This window comes from Nicotiana sylvestris, chromosome 8 (assembly GCF_000393655.2).
Source record: "Nicotiana sylvestris chromosome 8, ASM39365v2, whole genome shotgun sequence".
Classification (NCBI taxonomy): domain Eukaryota; kingdom Viridiplantae; phylum Streptophyta; class Magnoliopsida; order Solanales; family Solanaceae; genus Nicotiana; species Nicotiana sylvestris.
In genome coordinates this window covers 53,281,668-53,308,362 of record NC_091064.1, presented here as the reverse complement: position 1 = coordinate 53,308,362, position 26,695 = coordinate 53,281,668, and the positions used below count along the sequence as shown (strand labels likewise).

The window sequence follows — 26,695 nt, the reverse complement described above, 5'->3', positions numbered from 1 at the left end:
GAGGACATTGATAGAAAGATTCGGAGAGGAGAGGAGATAGAAAAAAGGAAAACATTCTGAGAATAGATACAAAAAAGAGAGATGAAGAGATAGAGTCAGAAGTGAGGAAAAACTGAAACTACTAAAAAAAACTGCTACTATTCCATTGAGTTTTTCTTGGATTTTTGAAGTTTTCGATTTATGAAACACTTTCTGATTCATCTGGGTTTAGAATAGAGGGAATTGTAGTTTGTAAAATCTTGGTTTGAAGTTCTGGCCGTGCTGTGTTGAGTATTGCATTTCATTTTTGGGTTAAAGCTGATTTTCTTGGTTGTCTCTGCTGCTAAAATACTGCTTCTTGCTACTGTTCTGCTGCTGCCTCCTTATTTCCTGTGTTGTTTCTTTCAAATTCCAGGCACTCTTTTGAACTGTGACTGAAAATGATGCCTGACTGAGTCTCTGTGTAAAGATCTGTAAACTGAGTTGAAGTTAAAATGATTAAACATTAGTGTTGTTTACTGCTTGATTCTGCCATCTTTCTTTATTTATTTCATGTTTGCCTAGTCTAGCTTATTTTGCATACTCCTTTCCTTGATATTACATTTGTTTTAAGTGAGGGATTTGGACCTTGTCTGAATGTAGTTGATTCAGGAGTATTTATTTGGACTTAGTGTAATATGTGTTGATCTAATGATGACAAACTGTCATTTAGTTCTGCTTCTGTTTGTGTATGAGTTTCTTGCATTTCAAAAGGGCTTTCAACTGAGTATAGAGTGAAAATTTCTTGTTAAAACCATATTGCCAAACATATACATGTGTTTCGAGGTTCTTCTAGGTATTCTAATGGAAATTGAAGTAAGAATTGGATGTGTTTGATAGCTAGGTTATTTGTGTGAAAGATAATAACATTGTAGGGCAGATTCATTCAGTATTTCAATTTCAGTAACGATTGATGATAGGTCTGTTGTTATTTGGGCATGGAATGTTCTATTTTGGCAAGATAGGGAGATCGTTTGTTGCGTTTTGTTGAAATAATTTTTACTAGGAACTGCATATTCACTTTAGAAGATACGTTAACATTAAAGTATGCTTTGCATTTGTGTCAAGGATTACCAGAATTGGTTCAAACTCAAATTTTCTTGAATGATGTAATGTGCCTCAAACGTTGGCGCTGGATCATGAAACTGCATAGGTAAAAATCCTTTTACGTCTTTTAATCAATTAGTCATGCTCATTAATAAATTGAGGTGTTCCACACTTAACCTAAAAAGTTATGGCTCTCCTAATTAAGTATAGAAGTTAGAACAAATCGAGACATATTGTGCCAAACAAAATTACAAATGCATAGCCCTCTACTAATTTCTTATGATTTAAATACAACAAATAACCAATTATCGTAATTTGCTTTAGGCGCGTTTAATAGATTATCATAGTTGTGGACACGTTCGCGTGACATGATCACAATTCTAAAAAAAAATCAGAGTATACGTTCGCGTAACTTTGGCTAAACTTTCATAATAATAGAGCATCATTAATCGTGGACGAAATAATTATATAGTATCCCTAAGTCATAAATCGGTTAATTTTTTTTTAATCATTCTTGTGAATAGACCATAAACTATAATAAATTTTCTTTATAAGATTATAGTAGAAAAGTTTTTTTTACATAAAGAAAAGTTTTTTTTATTCTCTGAATAAACGTTTATAATTTTTAACTACCTAGCCATGAAAGTTGGAAATTTTTAAGTGTTAATTTGGTAGGAATATTTTATTTTTTTAAAAAAAAAGGGAGAAGAAAAATTATGTACTAGAGAAAGATTATGTGCTTAAGATTTATAATTCATAAAGTATTTTAGGCAGCTTGTTTGGAGTTTTGTCTTAATATCAAAAGACTATAAAGTTTCATTTTTTTTTTGTTTTGCTCAGTTTTCTATATTAGCAAAATTTGTTGCTTTGCGTGGTAATATTTTTGTTTTCTGTTAACATAGTTATTAAGAATGCAAGTAGTTAATTTTTTGAAATTTTAATCCTAAAATGCGAGAATGAGGAAAGCTCACTGTTGATCCATGAAAATCTTGCTTTCACATAGTTACATCAAAATCAAATTGATAGTATGCTTTTAGGTATGATCTTAATAAAACAATCGTTGTGAATTGTGTACACATGCGCGTGACATGACTCTTGACACGCCAAACCACGCAAGAATACGTATGCGTAACTCGATAATTCTTTAAGTATGAGTAAATCACGTAATTAAAAGCGGTAAAGGTAAAATGCATGTAGTTTCTAAACACGTAAAAAAAAAAATTTAAGCCAAGTATAATTTGTTAAGCGACCGTGCTAGAACCACGGAATTCGGGAGTGCCTAACACCTTCTCCCGGGTTAACAGAATTCCTTACCTGGATTTCTGGCTAGCGAACTGTAATACAGAGTCAATATTTTCCTCGATTCGGGATTCTAACCGGTGACTTGAGACACCATAAATTATCTCAAGTGGCGACTCTGAATTTAATGTAAATAATCCTGCTTCGATTGTCCTTTAATTGGAAAAACTTCACTTATACTCCTTCTCGGGGGTGTAGTAAAAAAAGGAGGTGTGACAGCTCTGGCGACTCTGCTGGGGAACGAACCCAGAATTTCTGGTTCAGGGTTCAAGAATTTGAGCTTAGAATAATTGTTATATTTGGCTTTTTTTATTATCTGGTTTATTCACATGTTTGGACTTAATGTGCTAAATGTTGCTTTTTACCGCTTTAATATTATATGAACTGTATATATAAACTGTTACGAAACCCTTCTTCTTTCTGAGTCTTCTGAATTTATGGTGCACACGTGCGCGTGGTCCACTTTTCTGTTAGAAGTCATACCAAGTAGAATGAGGTTGGGCCAAGTAACTAGGCCGGGTAGACTTTCGTGCTCCCGGTACGTTGCCCCCACTTCGGATCAAGCTGTCCGCTTGGGTAAGCCAGGTCTAGAATAGTATACCCCAGGTTTTACACTTAGAATAACTCAGCTTCATGCCGGATCCCTAGTAGGAACGTTTGTTTGCATCATGTGCATTTGACTTTGGAGACTCAACACAGGGGTTGGGTCTGTCTAGGACAGGTGTACCCTAAATGAAAAGACCATCCTGATGCATCCTACTTGCTACTTGTGCATTCATTTGTTTCGGATTTGCATGTTGACTATCTTATAGGGAAAAGTTAGAAAAGGAAAATCAATGTGAGAGCCGAGAAAGAAAATTGGCTGTTTTCGAAAAATAATTTCCAAAATATGTTGAAATTCTGTCGAAATTTTGAAAAGAAAAGGAAATGTTGTGTTTTATTATTACGAACTACGTAAGTTTGATTCTCGCCGGATGTGAGATACGTAGGCAACCCATATCGGGCCCAACTATTTAAAACAAAATAAATAAAAAATAAATAGATAATAAATAATAAAAATGTGGGTACATAAATGTCATTGTGTTGTCTTAAGTGAGGTGATGTCATTCTTGTCCAAAATATGTCGAATGTCCCCAAAAGGGCGCCGGAAGGCTATTTTTGCAAGAACAACCACCTTTGGTCGTTTAAAAAAAAAAAAAAATTGCCGGTTAGCAAACACAGCCTTTAAAGCTTCTTCATCGAAGTGTTTTTTTTATATTAATGATTTTTTTTCAAAATGAGTCTTGATTTTGTTTTAAAAAAAAAAAAAAAATCACTCCCAGGTACAAAATGAGCATCGTCCAAAACCCACCGTTCACAAATGCAGATGAGTTTCTATTTCGGCTTCAGATGTGGTGGCGTGAGTTAGGAGGAGATGGTCAAAAATGGGTCATTAAGTATTTTTGGTAGCTCTCACAGATATTATGGAAGTTAAACCGCGCAATGATTTGATTACGACACTAGTGACTTTTTGGGACCCTGTTCACAATGTCTTTCGCTTTTCTGATTTCGAGCTTACTCCCACATTAGAAGAAATAGCTGGATATTCCGGTTTTGACGAAGATTTGAGAGAAACCAGAATCTTATATTCCTAAAGGCTCCCTCAGTACACCGATTCTTTGATCTTCTGAATATCAGTAATCAAATCAGAAAAAGCAACGTTGTCGAAAGGTATTGTTCTTTCAACTTCCTATATTCAAGGTTCGGAAAGCCGGATGGATTTGAAATTCATGAAAAAGGCCTTACTAACAAACAAAACAAGGACACCTGGTAGATTTACCAACGCTTCGCTTTCATGGTAGCTTTTCTAGGAATCATGGTCTTCCCAAACAAAGAGCGGACGATTGATATTCGCATAGCCAGAGTCGTACAAGTCCTCACTACCAAAGAACATCACACTCTTGCCTCGATCATTCTCTTAGACATTTATCGGGCGTTGACTTTGTGTAAATCCGGGGCAAAATTCTTCGAAGGGTGCAATATTTTGTTGCAAATGTGGTTGACTGAACATCTCCGACATCACCCCAAGTTCATGCAGTATGGTCCAAGCAAGGACAATTTCATCGAGAGTTATGAAGAAAGAATAAAAGATTATAAATCTCCAGAAGGGGTGGAAGCCTGGATATCCCATTTAAGATCTTTAATGGCAAGTCAAATTGAGTGGACTTTGGGATGGCTCCCGGTAAGAGAGGTGATACACATGTCAACCTTAAAGAGTTATTTGTTGTTGTTGGGTTTAAGAAGCATCCAGCCGTATGCGCCACAGAAACTTCTAAGACAGCTAGGGAGATACCAAGTGGTGCCTGATGATGAAGATTTGAGTGTGCAAGTGATTGAGCTACACCCCGAAGCCACTCTCCCTGAGGCTTTAATCCAGCGGATTTGGAATGGTTGTCGATACTTGAAAGATGATACCCAAGTTCCAAATCCTGCGAAAGGTGAGATAAATCCGGGTTATGCTAGGTGGTTTGAGAAAAGATCCCGTGTGGATGATGCACCAGAACCTGATCCTAGAAGGCCCATAAAAAGACCGCATGTTCAAGCCTTTGATGACAAAATCCAAGAACGGTTGGCTTGGGGTGAAAAGGAAAAGGGGTACAAAGCAACTATTCATGCCTTAGAAGAAAGCCTGAGGAACCTCAATTTGGAGAAAGACTTACAAGCACAAGAAGCAGAAGGTGAAAAGAAGAGTCTGATTAGCGGGAATAAAACTCTCTGCGCTCAGTTTCAACAGATGAAGAAAGCCTCTGAAGCGCCAGTGAGAAGTTGGAAAGATCAGAAAATCATTGCCAATCTGATGGAAAAAATGAGAGATTATGACTCCATCTTGACAAAGACTGAAAATGCGTTAGACAAAGCTAAAGAAAAAATCATACAGTTAAATGAGGAGGCCAAATCTAGTAAGGAACGCCAAGTAATGATATGTGAAGAAGAAATGGCTCAATTCAAGAGAGAGAAGGACCATTGGATAGATTCAGAAGCTCAACTCCATGCATAGTTGGAAGAAATGAGAAGGTACAATAGAGAACATTAGCACGCAGATATTGATAGGGAGAGAGCACAGGCAAGACTCGATCAGGCCAGACTTCGGGCTCAATTGGAGTCGGCTTTAGATCGCGAAGGCCACATAATAGATATAGCCACCACTCGCCAATAGCAGTTACAAAACCAAGACCAGAATCTCCAGGACTTCAGAGCACAAATCCATGATTTGGCTGTTTACACCTCTCAAAGTTATGTGAACTGCCAAGGGATGGATTATGAGAGGTTTCTAGAGCATGCACCTACTTTTGCCCGTCATCTTGCAATGGAGTTAGAGAGGATGTACCGTACACTAGGAGGTCAACCGGGTCAAGCCTCACCGTGAGCAGATATTCCAGTGATTAAAAGCAAAAGATTGTGGAGTGAAGCGTAGTCATAGTTGTTGGAACTTTTCATATAATAGTCATGTTTTAGTTTAAGTCCATGTTGAGTATTTTAAATCATTTTCTTAAAGTGTTGTCCAATTGTAATGTCATTTCTGTCTTTGTACTGTTTCATTTGTTAAAAATAATAATAATTGTTTCCGCCAGAACTACGCTCGGTCTGATTCATGCGGGGTCATGATACATAGGCAATCTCCATAGGATTCGACCACAACCAAAAGAAAAGAATAAAATGAATAAAGGGGGAGGGAAATAAAAGATAGGCGTGAGTGACAAAAAAAGGGAAAGGTCAGGAAAAGTTGGGATGACACAAGCAACCAAGCAAATACATGATAGAAAATGGTTAATTGCCTAGGTGCATTGCATCCCAACATGTAATTGCATATGTGTTAAACTCTAAAAACTAACAAGTTTGTTGTTTTCCAGAGAATTCAAGCAGTTAGTTTATCTAGAGTATACTGGCACATTATCATTACCAAACCAGATCAAAAGGACCAATACCAGAAATCATGTCTATCCCGGATGCCGACACAAGTGTTGAGGTAGAGGAGTTGGACGTCGGTAAAATGAAAGAGGAGATACTCAAACTTAAGCAACAGATGGCCGAGATGTATCAGGCCTGGTCTAGAGGACAATCACCCCCCAACTTACCCAGGATCATCCTGCCACCGATCTATCCCCGAGTTTTCCCATTTACCAGCACTACCGGGGCACAACTTCTCACACACCACAATCTCCACCCCCTAAACCAATTCCATACCCTCCTCCACCATTAACTCCTGTCCTCGTAGTACCTCAACTAGCTACACTCCATAAATCTCCTAGCGAGCCTATGTTCCAGGCCCAGGACAACCAATACTACCCCTCGGAGCCCACTTTCATAGCTCCAGAAACCCATTCATATACTCCTCGCTTTGACCTCCAGATAGAAGCTGATAAACCAGTCAAAAATACCGAACATGAGGAGATGTTCAGGAAAGTTAAAAGCTTAGAACAATCATTTAGAGACATGCGGGGGTTGGGAGGGCAAGTCAGCGTGGCCTACAAGGACCTATGTTTGTTCCCGAATGTGCAATTACCGGAAGGTTTCAAGATGCCCAAGTTCGATCTATACAACGGGCCCGACGATCTAGTAGCCCACTTGAGGGGTTTTTGCAGCAAGATGAGGGGAGTTGGAGGAAAATATGAATTGTTAATGGCTTACTTCAGTTAGAGTTTGAGTGGATCAACATTGGAATGGTATACCCGCCAAGCATGGGAGATGGTACACATGGGATGATCTGGCGCAAGCATTTGCTTTCCACTTCCAATACAATCTTGAGATCATTCAAGATCGACTGTCCTTGACTAAACTTGAGAATAAGCACAGTGAAATCTTCAGAGAATATGGTTTCAGATGAAGGGAGCAAGCAGCAAGAGTAGATCCCCCAATGAAGGAAAGTGAGATGGTAGATTACTTCCTACAGGCTTTGGAACCTACTTACTATGGCCATTTGGTCTCAGCTGTGGGAAAGTCATTCAACGAAGTAGTAAAGATGGGGGGCATGGTAGAAGAAGGCCTCAAGTCGAATAAAATCATGAGCTATTCGGCTATCAAAGTGACTACTCAGGCTATTCAGGGCGGCATAGGAGGGATTGGGAAAAAGAAGAGAGAGGAAGCAGCAATGGTTGATTCAGGAACTTGGTCCGGATCCAGAGGTTCACCTTACCACTACAATCAACCTCGACCCCACCAACAAACTTATCACCACAATCCACCCCAACACTACTATCCCCCACCAGAACCTCATTTTTCCGTCCACCATGCACAAGCATACAACCAACCTCCTGCCCACACTCAATGGCGGGCTCCTGTCCTACCAAATACTTATCCACATCCACGAGCCTACCAAAACACTCCCGGACCAAGTTTCAGGCCGAGTCAAGCACTCAAGGGTGAAAGGTTGCAGAAAAAAAAACCTTTACTCCATTGGGAGAATCATACACTAGTCTGTTCCACAGGCTAAAACAGCTAGATATGCTAAGGCCGATACAGTCCAAACTGCCAAATCCTCCTCCAAAGAATCTTGACTATACTGTCAGCTGTGAGTATTGTTTTGGTACTCCGGGTCATGATACGGAAAGGTGCTAGCACTTGCAAAATGCGATACAGGAGCTTATTGATACCAATAGAATTGAAGTTCAAGCTCCCGAGGCACCCAATATTAACAAGAATCCAATGCCAACCTACCAGGAGGCAAATATGATTGAAATAGTGCATGCGGAGGGAGAATCCAAGAAGCCATCACAGACCTTCATGATGATTCGGTCTAGTGGAGTCAAGACAATTGAACAATCAGCAGATGAGAAGTTGGTACTCAAGCAGAGCAAAAGAGTGTTGAGCCATCTGTGGCAGTTGAGAAGGGGTCTTTAAGCAAAGTTGCAACGAAACAGGAAGGGGTGAAGGTGATTATACCGGGAGCGGCCAACAAACCCATCATAATCGTGGAAGGAGCCTGCGCAGATCAGGTTATTATCAAGCCAGTAACCCAGTTACCAATAATCAACAGCAAGGCTATTCCATGGAATTACGAACGGGTAACGGTGATGTACAAAGGGAAGGAAGTCAAAGAAGAAATCTGTGAAGTCCAGGGTTTGACTCGCTCGGGAAGGTGTTTTACTCCCGAGGAGTTAGGAAGAGCTAAAAATAATCCAGCGCTAGTAAAGAAAGCCGTAACTGAAGAAGAAGCAGAAGAATTCTTGAGGAAGATGAAGCTACAAGACTACTCTATCGTGGAACAATTAAGAAAGACGCCTACTCAAATTTCCCTATTGTCATTATTGATCCATTCGGACGAGCATCATCAAGCCTTAATGAAGAACTTGAATAAGGCGCACGTTCCCGATAAGATCTCCGTGAACCACTTGGAAAAAATAGCCAACAAAATCTTCGAAGTAAACAAAGTCACATTTTCCGATGATGAATTGCCTGTAGAAGGTACTGAGCGCAACAAAGCTCTTTACCTCACATTAAAATGTGAGAACTCTGTGGTGACCCGGGTATTGGTTGACAACGGATCAAGCGCAAACATATGTCCTCTCTCCACTCTAAGCAAGTTGAAAATAGAAGATGAGAGGATCCATAAGAACAGTATTTGCGTGCAGGGATTTGACGGGGGAGGTAAAGATTCAGTTGGGGACATAGTGCTGGCGCTGACGATAGGGCCAGTCGAGTTCACAATGGAGTTTCAGGTGCTGGATATAGTTGTTTCCTATAACTTACTATTGGGTCGACCCTGGATCCACGCCGCTAAAGCAGTCCCATCAACACTACACCAGGTATTAAAATTTGAATGGGATAGACAAGAAATAGTTGTGCATGGGGAAGACAGTTTATGTGCTCGCAGCAATGCCATTGTACCAGTCCTTGAGGTGGAAGATGACCAGGGACCATAGGTCTACCAGGTTTCTGACGCAATGTTGGTAGAGAAAGTTCCGGAAGGGAAATACATTCCAAATCCAAAGATAACCGCCGTATCAGTCATGGTAGCCTATGAGATGTTGAAGAATGGTTTTATACTCGGTAAAGGTTTGGGCTCATCTTTGCAAGGCATCATACAGCCGGTGTCTCTTCTCGAAAACTTGGGAACATTTAGTTTGGGATTCAAGCCCACTGCCGCAGACATAAGAAAGGCCAGAAAGCTAAAACAGAAGGCATGGGTCCTTCCAAAGCCAGTCCCACGTCTTTCCAAATCTTTTGTCAAGTCCGGTACCAGAAGTCGCCCAGTAACAACAATTCCTAATTCTATGATTAATCCTGACGAGGAGTTAATTGAAAGATTTGAAAAGTTGTTTGACGGTGTGAACATGGTGTAAAGGGGTAATGGTCCTAGCAACGCAGAAATTCAATTCGTTGGGCCAGAAACAAACTAAATAATTGGAAAGCCACTCCTCTCCCCATTCGAAAAGAGTCTTGGTAGTTTATTTTGATTTTCCTTCAGTTTGTTTGGGTTATTCCAGGGTTATAATCCAGATTTTTATCTTTCAGTTTATTTGAAATGTGCAAACCTTGTTATCTTTCATCATTCAATGAAATGCAGTTTCCCTTTCTTTATCATTCCTGATAGTTTTTCTTTTCTTTTCTGTACATTTCTTTTTACGTTGGCTCTAGTGATATGGCATGCATAAGGAATCCTCAGCCCAGTCTTAAAAATCAATCTGATTCCGAAATAATAGTTCAAGAAGTAGATTGTGATTACAAATCGGAATACGATGAGGATGAGGCTTTCGAAGAGATTAGTAAGGAGTTAATTCACTTCGAAGAAAAACCCAAACACAACCTGAATGATACAGAAGCCGTCAATTTAGGAGACATAAATAATATCCAAGAGACTAAAATAAGTGTCCACCCCGAGCCAAAGATCCGGGAAGAGTTAATTAAAGCACTCATCGAATTCAAAGATGTTTTTGCATGGTCATATGACGACATGCCGGGTTTGAGCACTGATTTAGTGGTCCACAAATTGCCCACTAATCTAGTGGTTCCTCCCGTCAAGCAAAAGTTGAGGAAATTCAAAACTGATATGAGTGTGAAAATTAAAGAAGAAATCACCAAACAGTTGGATGCAAAGGTCATTCGGGTAACTCGATATCCTGTTTGGTTGGCTAATGTCGTGTCTGTGCCAAAGAAAGACGACAAGATCAGAGTATGCATCGATTACCGCAATCTCAACAAAGCAAGTCCGAAGGATAACTTCCCATTACCCAATATCCATATTTTGATCGATAATTGTTCCAAGAATGAGATAAGATCTTTTGTGGATTGCTATGCCGAGTATCATCAGATTCTAATGGATGAAGAAGATGCAGAAAAGACGGCATTCATCATGTCGTGGGGAACTTATTGCTACCGGATAATGACATTTGGTTTGAAGAATGCCGGGGCAACTTACATGAGAGCAATGAATACAGTGTTTCATGATATGATACATAAGGATATTGAGGTGTACGTGGATGATGTAATCATAAAATCAAAGCATCAGGCTGACCACGTTAGAGATTTAAGGAAATTCTTCTTGAGACTTCGCAGGTACAACCTCAAGCTAAACCCTGCCAAGTGCGCATTTGGTGTTCCATCCGGAAAGTTGTTGGGATTCATAGTCAGCCGGCGAGGCATCGAATTGGACCCATCAAAGATCAAAGCAATCCAAGAATTGCCACCTCCGAGGAACAAGACTGAAGTGATGAGTCTGTTAGGGAGGTTGAACTACATCAGCAGGTTTATTGCTCAGCTCACGACAACTTGTGAGCCTATTTTCAAATTGCTAAAGAAGGATGCTGCGGTCAAGTGGACTGATGAGTGTCAAGAAGCATTTGATAAGATAAAAGGATACTTGTCAAACCCACCTGTGCTGGTTCCGCCAGAACCAGGAAGACCTTTGATTCTTTACTTGACAGTCTTGGAAAATTCATTTGGTTGTGTACTGGGGCAGCATGACATCACCGGCAGAAAGGAACAGGCCATCTACTATCTTAGTAAGAAGTTCACGGCTTATGAGGTTAAGTACACTCATATGGAAAGGACATGTTGCGCCCTAACTTGGGTGGCTCAGAAATTGAAACATTATTTGTCATCCTACACTACTTACCTCATTTCGCGTTTGGATCCGTTAAAGTATATCTTTCAAAAGCCTATGCCGACAGGGAGACTTGCGAAGTGGCAGATATTGCTCACAGAGTTTGACATCATCTATGTGACTCGGACTGCGATGAAAGCCCAAGCATTGGCCGATAATTTAGCCGAAAACCCGGTCGATGAAGATTACGAGCCATTAAGAACTTATTTTCCCAATGAAGAAGTGATGCATATCGATCAACTGGAGCAAATTAAAAAACCAGGCTGGAAACTTTTCTTTGATGGGGCTACCAACATGAAAAGAGTCGGAATAGGAGCTGTGCTTATTTCTGAAACAGGGCATCACTATCCTGTTACGGCTTAACTTAGGTTTTATTGCACCAACAATATGGCTGAGTATCAAGCCTGTATTTTAGGTCTAAGGCTAGATGCAGACATGGATATCCAGGAAATCTTGGTCTTGGGAAACTCGGATCTTCTGGTAAATCAAATTCAAGGAGAATGGGAAATGCGATACTTGAAGCTCATACCGTATCGACAAAGTTTACATGATCTTTGTCAACGGTTTCGATCAGTGGAGTTCAGGCATATTCCAAGGGTCCATAATGAGGTCGTCGATGCTTTGGCTACCCTGGCATCAATGTTGCACCATCCGGACAAAGCTTATGTCGATCCTCTGCATATTCAAGTCCGAGATCAGCATGCTTACTGTAACATGATTGAATAAAAACTTGATGGCGAACCATGGTTCCACGATATCAAGGAGTACATCAGAATGGGGATATATCCAGTGCAAGCCACGGGGGATAAAAAGAGAACAATTCGACGGTTGGCAAATGGATTCTTCTTAAGTGGAGGAGTTTTGTATAAGAGAACACCAGACTTTGGATTATTAAGATGCATAGATGCTAGACAAGCTACGACTGTCATGTCCGAAGTACATTCGGGAGTCTACGGACCACATATGAGTGGATATGTGTTGGCAAAGAAAATTCTCCGAGCAAGCTATTATTGGCTTACCATGGAGCGAGATTGTATCAATTTTGTGTGCAAATGTCATCAGTGCCAGATACACGGAGATTTGATTCATTCTCCACCATCGGAATTGCACACAATGTCGGCACCATGGCCCTTCGTTGCTTGGGGCATGGATGTCATTGGACCAATTGAGCTAGTAGCATCCAACGGGCACAGGTTCATTCTGGTAGCCATTGATTATTTCACCAAGTGGGTTGAGGCCAAAACTTTCAAATCGGTGACCAAGAAAGCAGTGGTCGATTTTGTTCACTCAAATATCATCTGTCGATTCGGAATCCCAAAGGTGATTATCACAGATAATAGTGCTAATCTTAATAGTAACTTGATGAAAGAGGTATGTCAACAGTTTAAGATTACACATCGCAATTCTACCCCATATCGTCCCAAGGCAAATGGAGCAGTCGAAGCAGCCAACAAAAACATAAAGAAGATACTTCAGAAAATGGTAGAAGGTTCGAGGCAATGGCACAAAAAATTACCATTTGCGTTGTTGGGATATCGCACTACTGTTCGTACTTCGGTAGGTGCAATTCCTTATTTGTTGGTATATGGCACTGAATCAGTAATACCTGCAGAAGTTGAAATCCCTTCCCTTCGGATTGTCGCTGAGGCTAAGATTGATGATGATGAGTGGGTCAAAACCCGTTTGGAGCAGTTGAACTTGATTGACGAAAAAAGATTGGCAACAGTATGTTATGGCCAGTTATATCAAAAGAGAATGGCAAGAGCATATAACAAAAGGGTGCGTCCTCGAAAGTTTGAAGTGGGTCAACAAGTGCTGAAACATATCCTTTCACGTCAGGTTGAAGCAAAAGGCAAGTTCGCCCCGAATTGGCAAGGGCCATTCATTGTGACCAGAGTATTGTCCAATGGTGCTTTATGTTTAACAGATATTGAAGGAAAATGCATAGACATGACTATCAATTCTGATGCAGTAAAGAGATATTATGCATGATTTTCTTTGGTATAATTGTTGATTGTTTTTATTTGGCATTATTTCGAAGATTGAAATGACGAAGACAATTTGTTTTGCTATCTAAACACTTTACCCTTTATTACCCCTTTCTAAGCCTTATTTATTTCTTTTATACTCCTCTTTTGGAATCAATCACGAAAAAGAAAGAAAAGAAAAAGAAAGAAAAGAAAAAGGGAAAAAAGAAGTGAAAAGTATAACAACTAGGAAATTCAGGTGTGAACTACGTTTGTCCTGATTCCTATTAAGGATACGTAGGCAGCCTCACGGCTCGGTCATAGTAAAATAAAATATCAAAAGATCCCAAAGCAAGAAACTGGGGCAGAAGTTGTACTTGTAATAAGAAATATGATTCCAAGAGTTGTAATTTTAAACCCATGTCAAATTATTTTGAGCCTTTGATACTCTTTCTTTGTAACCCCATCCAAAAGCCCACATTACGGTCCAAAGAAAGACCTTCCGATCAGTCTTCGAGAGATGCCAAGTTGAGCAAATAGAGTTGATTCATACCAGTATAACACTCTGGTCCAAGCAGGAAAAGTAATGAAAATGAGAAAATCTTATTGGTAAAAACCTTCACGAGCACCATGAGGTGACGAAAGCTGAGAGAAAGTAAAAATAAGAGAGTCTTATCGATGAAAACCCTCATGGGCACCATGAGGCGACGAAAATTGAGAGATAGTAAAAATGAGAGAGTCTTATCGGTGAAAACCTTCACGGGCACCATGAGGCGACGAAAGCTGAGAGAAAGTAAAAATAAGAGAGTCTTATCGGTGAAAACCTTCGCGGGCACCATAAGGCAACAAGGAATTGAGGAACAAACAAATGAGAGAAGTTTGTCGGTGAAAACCCTTCAGGGCACTGCAAGTCGAACAAGGTCCATAAGTTGGCAGAAAGTAAAATTTGGTTGTGGAAATCTTGGAGAACAAAGTAAAACAATTGGAAAGGAGATTGGTTAAATAGACTGGGCTGATTAATCCAAAATACATACCATGATCATTGGTGCCAGTGACTCCACTCAGATATGTTCTTTTTTTCCTATCTCCAACAGTCATCCAAATCTGGATTTTCTTCTTTATTCTTAATTCTCAAAATCGTCGCATTTCATTGCTGTTAATTTTTACTCCTCTAAAGATCTTCCAAGGTTAGCCTTGTTCCAACAAATAATAAGGAATGTCAAAGTATACTACCAAGATTCAAAATTGCACAAAGCAAAATACGGCTAGGACATGCTGGAGATAGTATGATGAAAAGTGGGACCTAGGGTGTAAGCAAAGGTTAAATCGGTGGAATGGTTCAGTAATGTCATGAGAGATGTATGGTTACGAATAAAAGGGTCAGAAGTGAAAAACAACAGTGGGGATCCTGCAGTTAAGGATCAATCATGAGGTCAAAACAGTCCTTTCGACCGGTTCAAGGCAGCCTGTTGAAGCAAAGCAGGGCAAAGAGAAAACCCTCCCCAGCAAGAATGCCACAACTAACTACCACGTTTTAAACTGACAAGATTTTCTTTGATTTGAAAACAGGGCAAAGATGGCATTTGTTTCAGGAAGCACCCTGTGAGGGAAGCAAGTACCATGCGGGTTTGATCGTATAAATTTTCAGGACCCTCCTGGAAAATGGGACATAGTTTAAAAATCGAAACAATCATAAGTAGCAAAATCTAGCATAAATGTACCCCAAGGAATATAAGTTGGTTTCAAAGTTCGCATAAGAGTTGTCAGGACCCTCCTGGATAATGGGACATAGTTTAAAACTAGTTTAGATAACAAGATTTAGCAGAAGTCATGCCTTTAAAAGATATAGCTTAGATTTAAAATTGTCGTTTAGTTAAGAGTTGTCAGGACCCACCTGGATAATGGGACCTAGCTTTCAAATTCTTATTAATATTTGGTAATATGCTTCAGTTTAACACTCACAGATGCGCCCAGCTACCGAACTGGGGTAGAAAAATTTCTTTTGTTTTGTCTATTTTTGTTGAAGTCAGGTGCCCATCTGAAGAACAGGGAGAGCAACACGGATGTTAAAGATAAGAGCATGACCAAGTACTAGCAATCAGGCGTCCACCTGGAGAACAAGGAACAACAGTTGAAGTATCAACAATCAAGCGTCCACCTGGAGAACAAGGAAAAGCAGTTGAAGATTCAGTAATCAGGCGTCCACCTGGAGAACAAGGAACAACAATTCAAGTTTCAGCAATCAGGCGCCTACTTGGAGAACAAGGGAGTAAAATTCAAGTTTCCTCTTTCAAGTTCTTACTGATGTTTGGTAACATGATTTAGTTTACACTCATATATATACCCAACTACCAAACTGGGGCAGAAAATTTTCTTTGCTTTTGCCTATTTTGTTGAAATCAGGAGCCCACCTGGAGAACAAGGGAATACAATTCAAGTTTCAGCAATCAGGAGCCCACCTGGAGAACAAGGGAATACAATTCAAGTCTCAGCAATCAGGAGCCCACCTGGAGAATAAAGGAATACAGTTCAAGTTTCAGCAATCAGGAGCCCACCTGGAGAACAAGGGAATACAATTCAAGTTTCAGCAATCAGGAGCCCACCTGGAGAACAAGGGAATACATTTCGAGTCTCAGTAATCAGGAGCCCACCTGGAGAACGAAGAGAAGACGCAATTCAAATTTCAAATAATCAAAAGCCCGCCTGGAGAATAGAGGAAAGGAAACAATAGCCAAATGAAGACATTTAAAAGGTTCAGCAATCAGGTGCCCGCCTGGAGAAGAAAGGAAAGCATTTCAAAGAATACCATTCAAGTCAGCCACAAAGGAACTTCTGAGGAAAATACAAGTCAATAAGGCAACATCAGTCACAAGATCAAGTTTGAAAATAAATCTTTGTAAAGCATAGATCATAGCTTAGTCTAGCTTCTTCATTTCTTTCATGGGGTAATAAGGAGGTCAGTAGGCAGTATCAGCAGCAACAACAACAGTAACAGCAAAACCGCAGCTTCATGGTAGTCCCAACTACCAAAACTTCCCGAACTACATTGACCTAATTCCTTTATAGACAAGGATATGTAGGAAACCTTTGAAGCAGAGGTTCGTTTAAACCTTTCAAAAAATGATTCCCACGGAGTGTTCGAACAGGCAAAAATCGCTCGTATCCGCTCACTTTATCTTTGCACGAAAACTCTTCATGTTTCCAGACAAAGAGGGGCAGATGTGAGCACGTAATGTTTGCCTCATACGAATTACTCCAAAATAATTCCCAAAATTAGGTCTTGTCTTTAATTATGTGTTATTTTAGGAATTATTATGTGATTTTCCTGATTGTTTGCATATATTTGTGTGCATGTTTAATTTTATTAATGCATTAAAAATACAAAAATATAGCATTAGCATTTAAGATTTGATTTTTACATTTTTTGGAATTAATTAATAATTATGTGTTTTACAAAAATGAAAATTCAATAAATAATAACATATTTTTTTGTAATTTTAGTCAAATTGTGTGATTTTCTTTTAATTTGGCATTTAATTATTTGTGATAATTATTAGTTAGAGTTAATCAGTATTTTTAAGTTAATTTGGTGTTTTATAATTTAATTAGGATTATAGTTTTAAATTTTTGAAAGAAAAAGAAGAAAAGAAAAGAAAAGAAAAAAGAGTTAATAAAATAGAGGAGATCAAATCTGGGCCAAAAGATCCCCAAGCCCAAACAATTACCCAGCTAGACCTGATCCCCAAGCCAGCTCAACCAATTCCCTACCCGGTCCACCCCTACCAGAACCAAACGACGTCGTTTGGACACGTTTTGATCAGGGCCGTCAATTTCATTTGATCGGACGGTCCCAAACCTTCCCCACAACCCGACCCATTCCCATACCCAGACCACCCAGTTACTACACAAAACGACCCTGTTTCATCATAAAGTTAATCGGAGCCGTTGGATTCCCATCATCCAACAGCCCAAATTAACTGACTAATTTAATATACCAAACACCCCCCACTCGTCTCTTCAGAGACCAAGAACATGCACCACCACACACTACCCTCGTTCGCCCACCGGAAGTCGCCTCACGGCGGTTCCGGTGGCCCAAACAGCCCCAAATTAACACCATCGATTCTCCTTCATCTCCCATCCCAAATCCCCAAACCGTTTCCTTCGAGTCACAGCCAAACTCGTCGAATCTTCGATCGAAGTTTGAACGCCAAACCCTAGGTTACCCCAATCACTCCCAAATTAACACCACACAACCCCCACAACTCCCTCATACCAAATCCATCAATGGTTTCCTTCGAATCTAACCAGAACTCGTCGAATTTTAAATCTAAGTTCGAACCTAAAAGTTCAAAATCAGTTTCCGTTGAGCCTAATAACATGCATCGATCCAAGCCTCTAGTTTTTGTGATTAGAAGGTCGACTCACTACAAAACCGATGTTGTTCATTTATTCTTGATAAAGAACAAATGATTAGCATCAGTTTGGGGTGAGTCACAATATCAAAGCCAAACCCAAGTTCGAGCCTGTCCGGTGAGTTCTCTCTTAGTATTTGTTTATTTATATTAGTTTTATTCTAATATTCGTCTTCCTCATCTCTTTTTCTTTTCCTGGTCAATAAAAATTCGGTCAGTACTCTGGTATAAACTATTTCTGTTCACTGTTTATTTATTTAGATTGGTTTTGTGTATGTGTTTCGTATAATTAGGATATCAAAAAACTTTGAAATGGTATCTTGTTTAATCACTTAGGCAGAATAACTGGGATTAGTTCAATAATTTGGTTGTGTGTATAATAATTGACTGATTTATGCAAGTGGTCACTAATTGAGAAACTTCTAATAGTGGTGGGTAGAAATTGCACTACTGAATTAAATTAAAAGCACTAAGTTAAGTGGGGATTAAAAAATGAAAAAGGAGATTGGTAATGGAAGCTGCACTAACTGATTAATTTAGATAAACTAAGGTAAGGGAGGGGACACTAGAAGGAGGATTGCATTAATTGAATGCATATAAAAGGGGGGGGATACAAAAGAAGGGAGGACATTGATAGAGAGATTCTGAGAGGAGAGGAGATAGAAAAAAAGGAAAACATTCTGAGAATAGATACAAAAAGGAGAGCTGAAGAGATAGAGTCAGAAGTGAGGAAAAACTGAAACTACTAAAAAAAACTACTACTATTCTATTAAGCTTTTCTTGGATTTTTGAAGTTTTCGATTTCTGAAACACTTTCTGATTCATCTGGGTTTAGAATAGAGGGAATTGTAGTTTGTAAAATCTTGGTTTGAAGTTCTGGACGTGCTGTGTTGAGTATTGCATTTCATTTTTGGGTTAAAGCTGATTTTCTTAGTTGTCTCTGCTGCTAAAATACTGCTTCTTGCTACTGTTCTGCTGCTGCCTCCTCATTTCCTGTGTTGTTTCTTTCAAATTCCAGGTACTCTTTTGAACTGTGACTGAAAATGATGCCTGACTGAGTCTCTGTGTAAAGATTTGTAAACTGAGTTGAAGTTAAAATGATTAAACATTAGTGTTGTTTACTGCTTGATTCTGCCATCTTTATTTATTTATTTCATGTTTGCCTAGTCTAGCTTATTTTGCATACTCCTTTCCTTGATATTACATTTGTTTTAAGTGAGGGATTTGGACCTTATCTGAATGTAGTTGATTCAGGAGTATTTATTTGGACTTAGTGTAATATGTGTTGATCCAATGATGACAAACTGTCATTTAGTTCTGCTTCTATTTGTGTATGAGTTTCTTGCATTTCAAAAGGGCTTTCAACTGAGTATAGAGTGAAAATTTCTTGTTAAAACCATATTGCCAAACATATACATGTGTTTCGAGGTTCTTCCAGGTATTCTAATGGAAATTGAAGTAAGAATTGGATGTGTTTGATAGCTTGGTTATTTGTGTGAAAGATAATAACATTCTAGGGCAGATTCATTCAGTATTTCAATTTCAGTAACGATTGATGATAGGTCTGTTGTTATTTGGGCATGGAATGTTCTATTTTGGCAAGATAGGGAGATCGTTTGTTGCGTTTTGTTGAAATAACTTTTACTATGAACTGCATAGTCACTTTAGAAGATACATTAACATTAAAGTATGCTTTGCATTTGAGTCAAGGATTACCAGAATTGGTTCAAACTCAGATTTTCTTGAATGATGTAATGTGCCTCAAACATTGGCGCTGGATCATGAAACTGGGTCACCTTCTTTGGCCCAGTTATGCCGAAACTTCTTTCAGCGATGGGATTTTCATCTGGGCTCACGTCAAGCCCAGCTGCTTATTTCGTTGATCATGTAGTAACTGGCAGGTTGACCGTTGGGCCTCTAATCATCCTGGGCCTTTTCGTAATCAAACATGGATCGCCTGTTACTAGTCCGTTGACATTTAAATTTTAGCTTAAACATTAGCACAAAAAAATAGATAAAAATCCTCTTACATCTTTTAATCAATTAGTCATGCTCATTAATAAATTGAGGTGTTCCACACTTAACCTAAAAAGTTATGGCTCTCCTAATTAAGTATAGAAGTTAGAACAAATCGAGACATATTGTGCCAAACAAAATTACAAATGCATAGCCCTCTACTAATTTCTTATGATATAAACACAACAAATAACCAATTATCGTAATTTGCTTTAGGCACATTTAATAGATTATCATAGTCGTGGACACGTTCGCGTGACATGATCACAATTCTAAAAAAAAATCAGAGTATACGTTCGCGTAACTTCGGCTAAACTTTCATAATAATAGAGCATCATTAATCGTGGACGAAATAATTATATAGTATCCCTAAGTCATAAATCGGTTAAATTGTTTTTTCCAATCATTCTTGTGAATAGACCATAAACTATAATAAATTTTCTTTATAAGATTATAGTAAGTTTCTTTTACATAAAGAAAAGTTTTTTTTATTCTCTGAATAAACGTTTATAATTTTTAACTGCCTAGCCATGAAAGTTGGAAATTTCTAAGTGTTAATTTGGTAGGAATATTTTATTTTTTTTAAAAAAAGGGAGAAGAAAGATTATGTGCTAGAGAAAGATTATGTGCTTAAGATATATAATTCATAAAGTATTTTAGGCAGCTTGTTTGGAGTTTTGTCTTAATATCAAAAGACTATAAAGTTTCATTTTTTTTGTTTTGCTCAGTTTTCTATATTAGCAAAATTTGTTGCTTTGCGTGGTAATATTTTTGTTTTCTGTTAACATAGTTATTAAGAATGCAAGTAGTTAATTTTTTGAAATTTTAATCCTAAAATGCGAGAATGAGGAAAGCTCACTGTTGATCCATGAAAATCTTTCTTTCACATATTTACATCAAAATCAAATTGATAGTATGCTTTTAGGTATGATCTTAATAAATCAATCGTTGTGAATTGTGTACACGTATGCATGACATGACTCTTGACACGCCAAACCACCCAAGAATATGTATGCGTAACTCAATAATTCTTTAAGTACGAGTAAATCACGTAATTAAAAGCGGTAAAGGTAAAATGCATGTAGTTTCTAAACACGTAAAAAAATATTTTTTAAGCAAAGTATAATTTGTTAAGCGACCGTGCTAGAACCACGTATTCGGGAGTGCCTAACACCTTCTCCCGGGTTAACGGAATTCCTTACCTGGATTTCTGGCTCACGGACTTTAATATAGAGTCAATATTTTCCTCGATTCGGGATTCTAACCGGTGACTTGGGACACCATAAATTATCCCAAGTGGCGACTCTGAATTTAATGTAAATAATCCCGCTTCGATTGTCCTTTAATTGAAAAACACCACTTATACCCCTTCTCGGGGGTGTAGTAAAAAAAGGAGGTGTGACACCTAGGTGTTAGCCTGATAGGAGGAACTTGCTTTGATACCAATTCTTAGTTTGTATGAGTCTACCAAATTGTAGAGTACCTGATCCTCTATAAGATTATGCTGAGAATGCTAATAAAACAGTACGTAAATAAGGCAGAGAATTTTTACGTTGAAAAATCTCACACAAGGGGATCAAAAAACCACGATCTATACCTGTAGGCTTTTAATTTCACTAACTTGTAAAGAACCTATTACAAGCCACTTTGAAATGACTCCTATTGCAAAGTATTTACTCAACTAACTTGTGGTACTCTTACCACAAGCTACTTTGTGACTTCCTAGTTACAAAGGTTTTTTCTAACTTGTGATGCTCTCACCACATGCCACTTTGTAACTCTACAATTACAAAGACTTTTTCATATAACTAAATCTAGTCACAACCTAAACTCAAGGAGTTTACAGATTTACAAGAGGATTCCTAATCAAACGCTTCTAGGTAAGCAGTTTAGGAGATACAATAAGTACAATAACAAGGTTACAACTCAACTAGGACAACAACAAGTTATCTTTTAGTAATTGGTCCGTAGTTGTGTTCAACCTTGTTCTTCAAGCTTGTGAGGATTGATTTCTCTGTTTTTGCAAGAAGCTTGAATGAGAAACAGAAACCTTCAAGTGATGTTTTGTATAAAACTCATTTGAGGTACATCATGATCACATCACTTGAAATGATGTGAGTACTTTATTTGGTTAGAGAATGAGTGGGCGCTGGAGACAGTGCCGTGCGGCAGAAATAGTGTCGTCAGTCACTTCATTTCCAGCTGTGTCCAATTGACTTTGTACTGCTATGAGGAAACAACAAGAGTATTAGGTCCTTGTGTGGGTTCCTAGCTCCTGAAGCTGTAGCAGTTCACCTTTAGCTGGAATCTGTTAAAGCTTGCAGTAGTCTAAGTAGGTCAGGTTCCCTATCTGGTTCTTTACAGTAAGTTTGTTAGATCATCAAAACGTAAGGCAAGAATATTTAAAATTTATCAATTTCCCCCTTTTTTATGACGTCAAACTTAACATTTATAGAGTGGAGTTAGAGTAGTAAGAACCAGTTTAAGTACCAGAGGAACATAGAGTTCCTCCTGAGACTATGCCTTATCATAACAATAGTTCCCCCTGAGTATTATTTTTCCCTCTTTTGGCATCATTAAAAAAATAACAGCACAAAGAAGTCCAGCTATGCTAACTCATGCCACATATATGCACACAATCATGATAGAGAATAGAGCACAGAAAGAGAGTACTGACATAATAAAATGAGGATTGATATTAATAAAGGTTTAATATGCCTCTGCTTTGAAAAAGGAGAGGCAACATTGGACTTGTTAACGGGAGAAATAGTGTTTCATCCCAAACACACACAAAAAAAAGAAAACAAAAACATCTGCCAAACCATCAAAAGAAAGAAAACCATAACAAACATATCCAGAAACTGGTCACTTAAGGGGTACTTAGGGGGCACTAGGAGCAAGAGGCTTGGTAGCTGCAGCAAGTGTTTGGAGAACAAGGTCTATTCGGGCATTTACCGACTTTTGTTCATTGAGTAGTTCTGCTTCCAGGTTCTCTACTTGCGCCCTGAGATCAGCATTATCCTGTGTCAAAGAGCCACTTCATCGTTCCATATCGGAACCCCTCGGGCTGCTGACCTTCCAGGATAGCATTCCTGGCCTTCAACCGACGAATTTCCTCTGCTGCACTATTCTGGGCATTGATAAGCTGTGAAACGGTTGATGTACTTCCTACCCCCCCCCCATAATTTTCCACACACTCGCACTCTTCCAAAGTCGTCTGTGAGAAAGTCTGCTTTCGAGTCCCCATTTTGCCCGTCCCTAGTGGGAATTTAAAGAATTTGAACACTGGAGTAAGCAAGAATCCATAGGGAAGGCCATGATTACCATCTTTGAAAGTGGGAACCTTTTGCATGTGTTCCATCATAATTGCAGGCAGACTCACAGGAGTAAAACCATCCAGTTGCTCCATGAGGAATAGGTCAGACTTAGAAGTCACTGACCTCATTTCAGCTCGAGGCAATAGAACTTTGTTAATCAATTCAAACAGCAGCTAGTAAATAGGGAGTAATGCTTTCTTATGGATCTGGTCCCCTTTCTGGTTAGCATTGTCTTTTACCACTGCATTTCTGAAGTTATAGTGACACACATATCTTACACTGGACACACCAGCTGTAGGAACTTTTAAGATCTCTCCAAGCAATTTTACATCAAAGACGATGTCCACCCCATTGACCAAAGCACAAACATGGTCAGTATCCACTGGAAAGAGCCTAGCAAAGAAACTTTGTACCTCATCTTCATACACCTTAGGTGCATCGATTTGAAATAGATGCACCCAACGTTGAAACTCGACCATTTCTAGAATTTGGCGCATTCCAGCCATCTCAAAGATTGCTGGGTCAAACGTACAACCCAACAGAACTTTTAGATGCCTCAAGCGTTCGAGCCAAGGCTGACTTCACTTCTCATTTTCTTCACAGAACCAGGTTCTTCAAAAGATTCAGACTTAGGGGTGGACACAACCCTCCGCTTAATTATGAATGCATCAAGAGCCACATTATCTAGATCTTCTTCATCACTGGATCTCATTTTAGGTGCTTGAATTTCTAGGGGCACAACATCGAATGCAGGAACAACACTGTCATGGGGATGAGAGCCCTGACCTAGGACCTCCGGAGAGGGATCAGGTTCCTCATATGATGCCCCAGTAGTATCTGCTACTGCATCCCTTTCAACAGCTACAATGGCCCCTTCTTCCTCCACACTTTGTGTCTCATTTTTCTGAGATGTAATATCATGCAATACACCATCAGCGGATACCACAAACATGGTTACAACATTTTTCTCTTCCTCAACCGGTGCTTCCACAACCACGAAATCGGTGAAAACGATGGCAGAACCCTTTGCGACCTTAGTATTTTGACCTTGTTCTCCACTTAGGGTTTGACTGGTGGGAACATCAGATGATGGGGAGAACGAAACAGTAGTTTCAAGGGTTTCTGAATTGGGAAGAGATTGGGAAACTAGGGAAGGTGTGACTATAGTAGCAGGAGTAATAGAGGGTGAGGAAGGCTCAGTTAGAATGGAAGGTTCCATAGATTGATTAGTGGTAGTTACAACTAAGGCAGGGAGATCGGAAGTCATCTCAGCCATTGAAAGAAGTGGTGTGACGATCCTCTATTTTGGGTGATTCTAGTGTAAGACTTATGGTTAAGAAGAGCAGAAGAAATGGTTTTTAAAAGGAGAGGATAATTATGAAGAGAGAGGAATAGGCACCGGTTTTGAAATGGCGGTTGGGCGTGGAGAATTGGAATGTTTCAGAGGGAGATGGAACATTTTGAAATGAAGAAACGTGACAACAAGATCTAAAAAGTTGATGACATGGCAGTTGTAATTTGTACCCTTTTTAAGACGTGTATTAAAGGATGCACAGAACTACTAACCTTTGGTACAAGAACCAGGTTCTTGATTTTTGTTTTTTGAAAAGAATCAATCCTCTTTTATCAGTCATGCACTGCATCTATCGCCTCTATGCTCATCATGCGTGTTTACCTGAAATGGTATTGAAGTGAGTTAGACATGGTCAGAAAACACTTTGAGCCAGTTATTTCTTAAGGGTAAAAGCCAGCTAAAGAGGAATCAGGTTCTCAATTTGGCTTCAACAACCCCAGCTTCACTATGTTTCTTTCAAACTATTCCCTACTTAGCGCCTTGGTGAAAATGTTTGCAATTTGATCTTCTATGCTGCAGAACTTCATACATATCAACCCTTTCTCCACATTGTCTCTCAGAAAATGATGCCTCACATCAATATGTTTTGTACTTTTGTGTTGAACTAGATTCTTGGCCATGTTGAGTGCACTGGTGTTGTCATATAGAAGGGGCACACTCTTAGTGAGTACCCCAAAGTCCTCCAGTTGCTGCTTGATCCATAGAAGCTGAGCACAACAGGATGCTGCAGCTACATATTCAACTTCATCTGTTGAAAGAGCCACTGAATTTTGCTTCCTTGTACCCCAAGAGATAAGACGTGAACCTAAGAAGTGAGCCATTCCAGAAGTGCTTTTCCTATCAACAAGGTAACCTGCATAGTCTGCATCAGCATACCTAATCAGATTAAAACTGTCACCTGATGGATAATACAACACCAGGTCTTGTGTTCCTTTGAGATATCTTAGTATTCTTTTGGAAGCCTTCAAGTGAGATTCCTTGGGATTTGATTGAAACCTTGCACACAGCCCCACGTTAAAAACAATATTAGGTTGATTGGTAGTGAGATAGAGGAGAGACCCAATAATGCCTCTATACATGGTTTGATTCACAAGATATCCAGTTTCATCCATGTCCAGTCGAGTGGCAGTTGCAATGGGAGTGTCTATCACTTTTGATGCTTCCATGTCAAACCTCTTCAAAAGCTCCCTGATGTATTTTTGCTGACAAATGGATATACCCTTTGGGGACTGTTTTACTTGAAGACCCAAGAAGAAGTTAAGTTCCCCCATTATGCTTATTTCAAATTCACTTCCCATAAGTTTTGCAAATTCTTCACACAGAGAGTCAGCTGTTGCTCCAAAAATGATATCATTAACATAAACCTGAACAATGAGCAGGTTCCTTCCTCGTTTCTTTAAGAAAAGAGTATTGTTAATTTTCCCTCTCTTAAAACCATTTTCCAGGAGGAACTTTGAAAATCTTTCATACCAAGCTCGAGGAGCCTACTTTAGCCCATACAGAGCTTTGTCCAGTTTAAACACATATTCAGGGTGCTCATGACATTCAAACCTTGGGGATTGCTTCACATAGACTTCTTCCTTAAGGATTCCATTAAAAATGCACTATTGACATCCATTTGGAACAAGGTGAATTCCATATGAGATGCAAAAGCGATTAGAATTCTAATAGCTTCCATGCGAGCCACTGGAGAAAACATTTCATCATAGTCAATCCCTTCCTCCTGATTGTAGCCTTGGACCACTAGCCTGGCCTTGTTCCTTGTGGTAATTCCATGTTCATCGAGCTTGTTTCTGAATACCCACCTGGTTCCTATAATGGTTCGATCTGGGGGTCTAGGTACCAGGTGCCACACATTGTTTCAAACTGATGCAGCTCGTCTTGCATGACTGTAATCCAATCTGCATCTTCCAAGGCTTCCTTGATATTTTTGAGTTCTATCTGGGAGAGAAAGGCTGAGAAGGCAAGTGAATTTCTGGCTCTTGACCTGGTTTGTACTCCTGAATCTAGAGGAGTGATAATGTTTTCTATTGGATGAGAGCTTTTGTGTCTCCAATTAGATGCCTGAGGTTCATTCTAAGAAGAGGGAGGTATGTTTTCCTCTATCCTTCTCTCAGGTGCTAGTGGAGTTCCCTGAACTGCATCAACCACTCTTTCTTCAGCTTCATTGGTTGTAATTTAAG

General features: G+C 39.2%; 1 protein-coding gene across 1 annotated transcript; it reads right to left on the bottom strand.

Annotated features, from left to right (window-relative positions):
- Positions 1–24,973: 24,973 nt before the first annotated feature.
- On the bottom strand, positions 24,974–25,624 carry LOC138875037 (secreted RxLR effector protein 161-like). Its single transcript, XM_070153844.1, has one exon. It carries the CDS (start codon positions 25,622–25,624, stop codon positions 24,974–24,976), a length of 651 nt encoding a protein of 216 aa, XP_070009945.1.
- Between the last annotated feature and the right edge of the window lie 1,071 nt (positions 25,625–26,695).

Coding starts and splice junctions, on each gene's coding strand:
- LOC138875037 (XM_070153844.1), bottom strand. CDS start 25,624: ATGGATGAAACTGGATATCTTGTGAATCAAACCATGTATAGAGGCATT.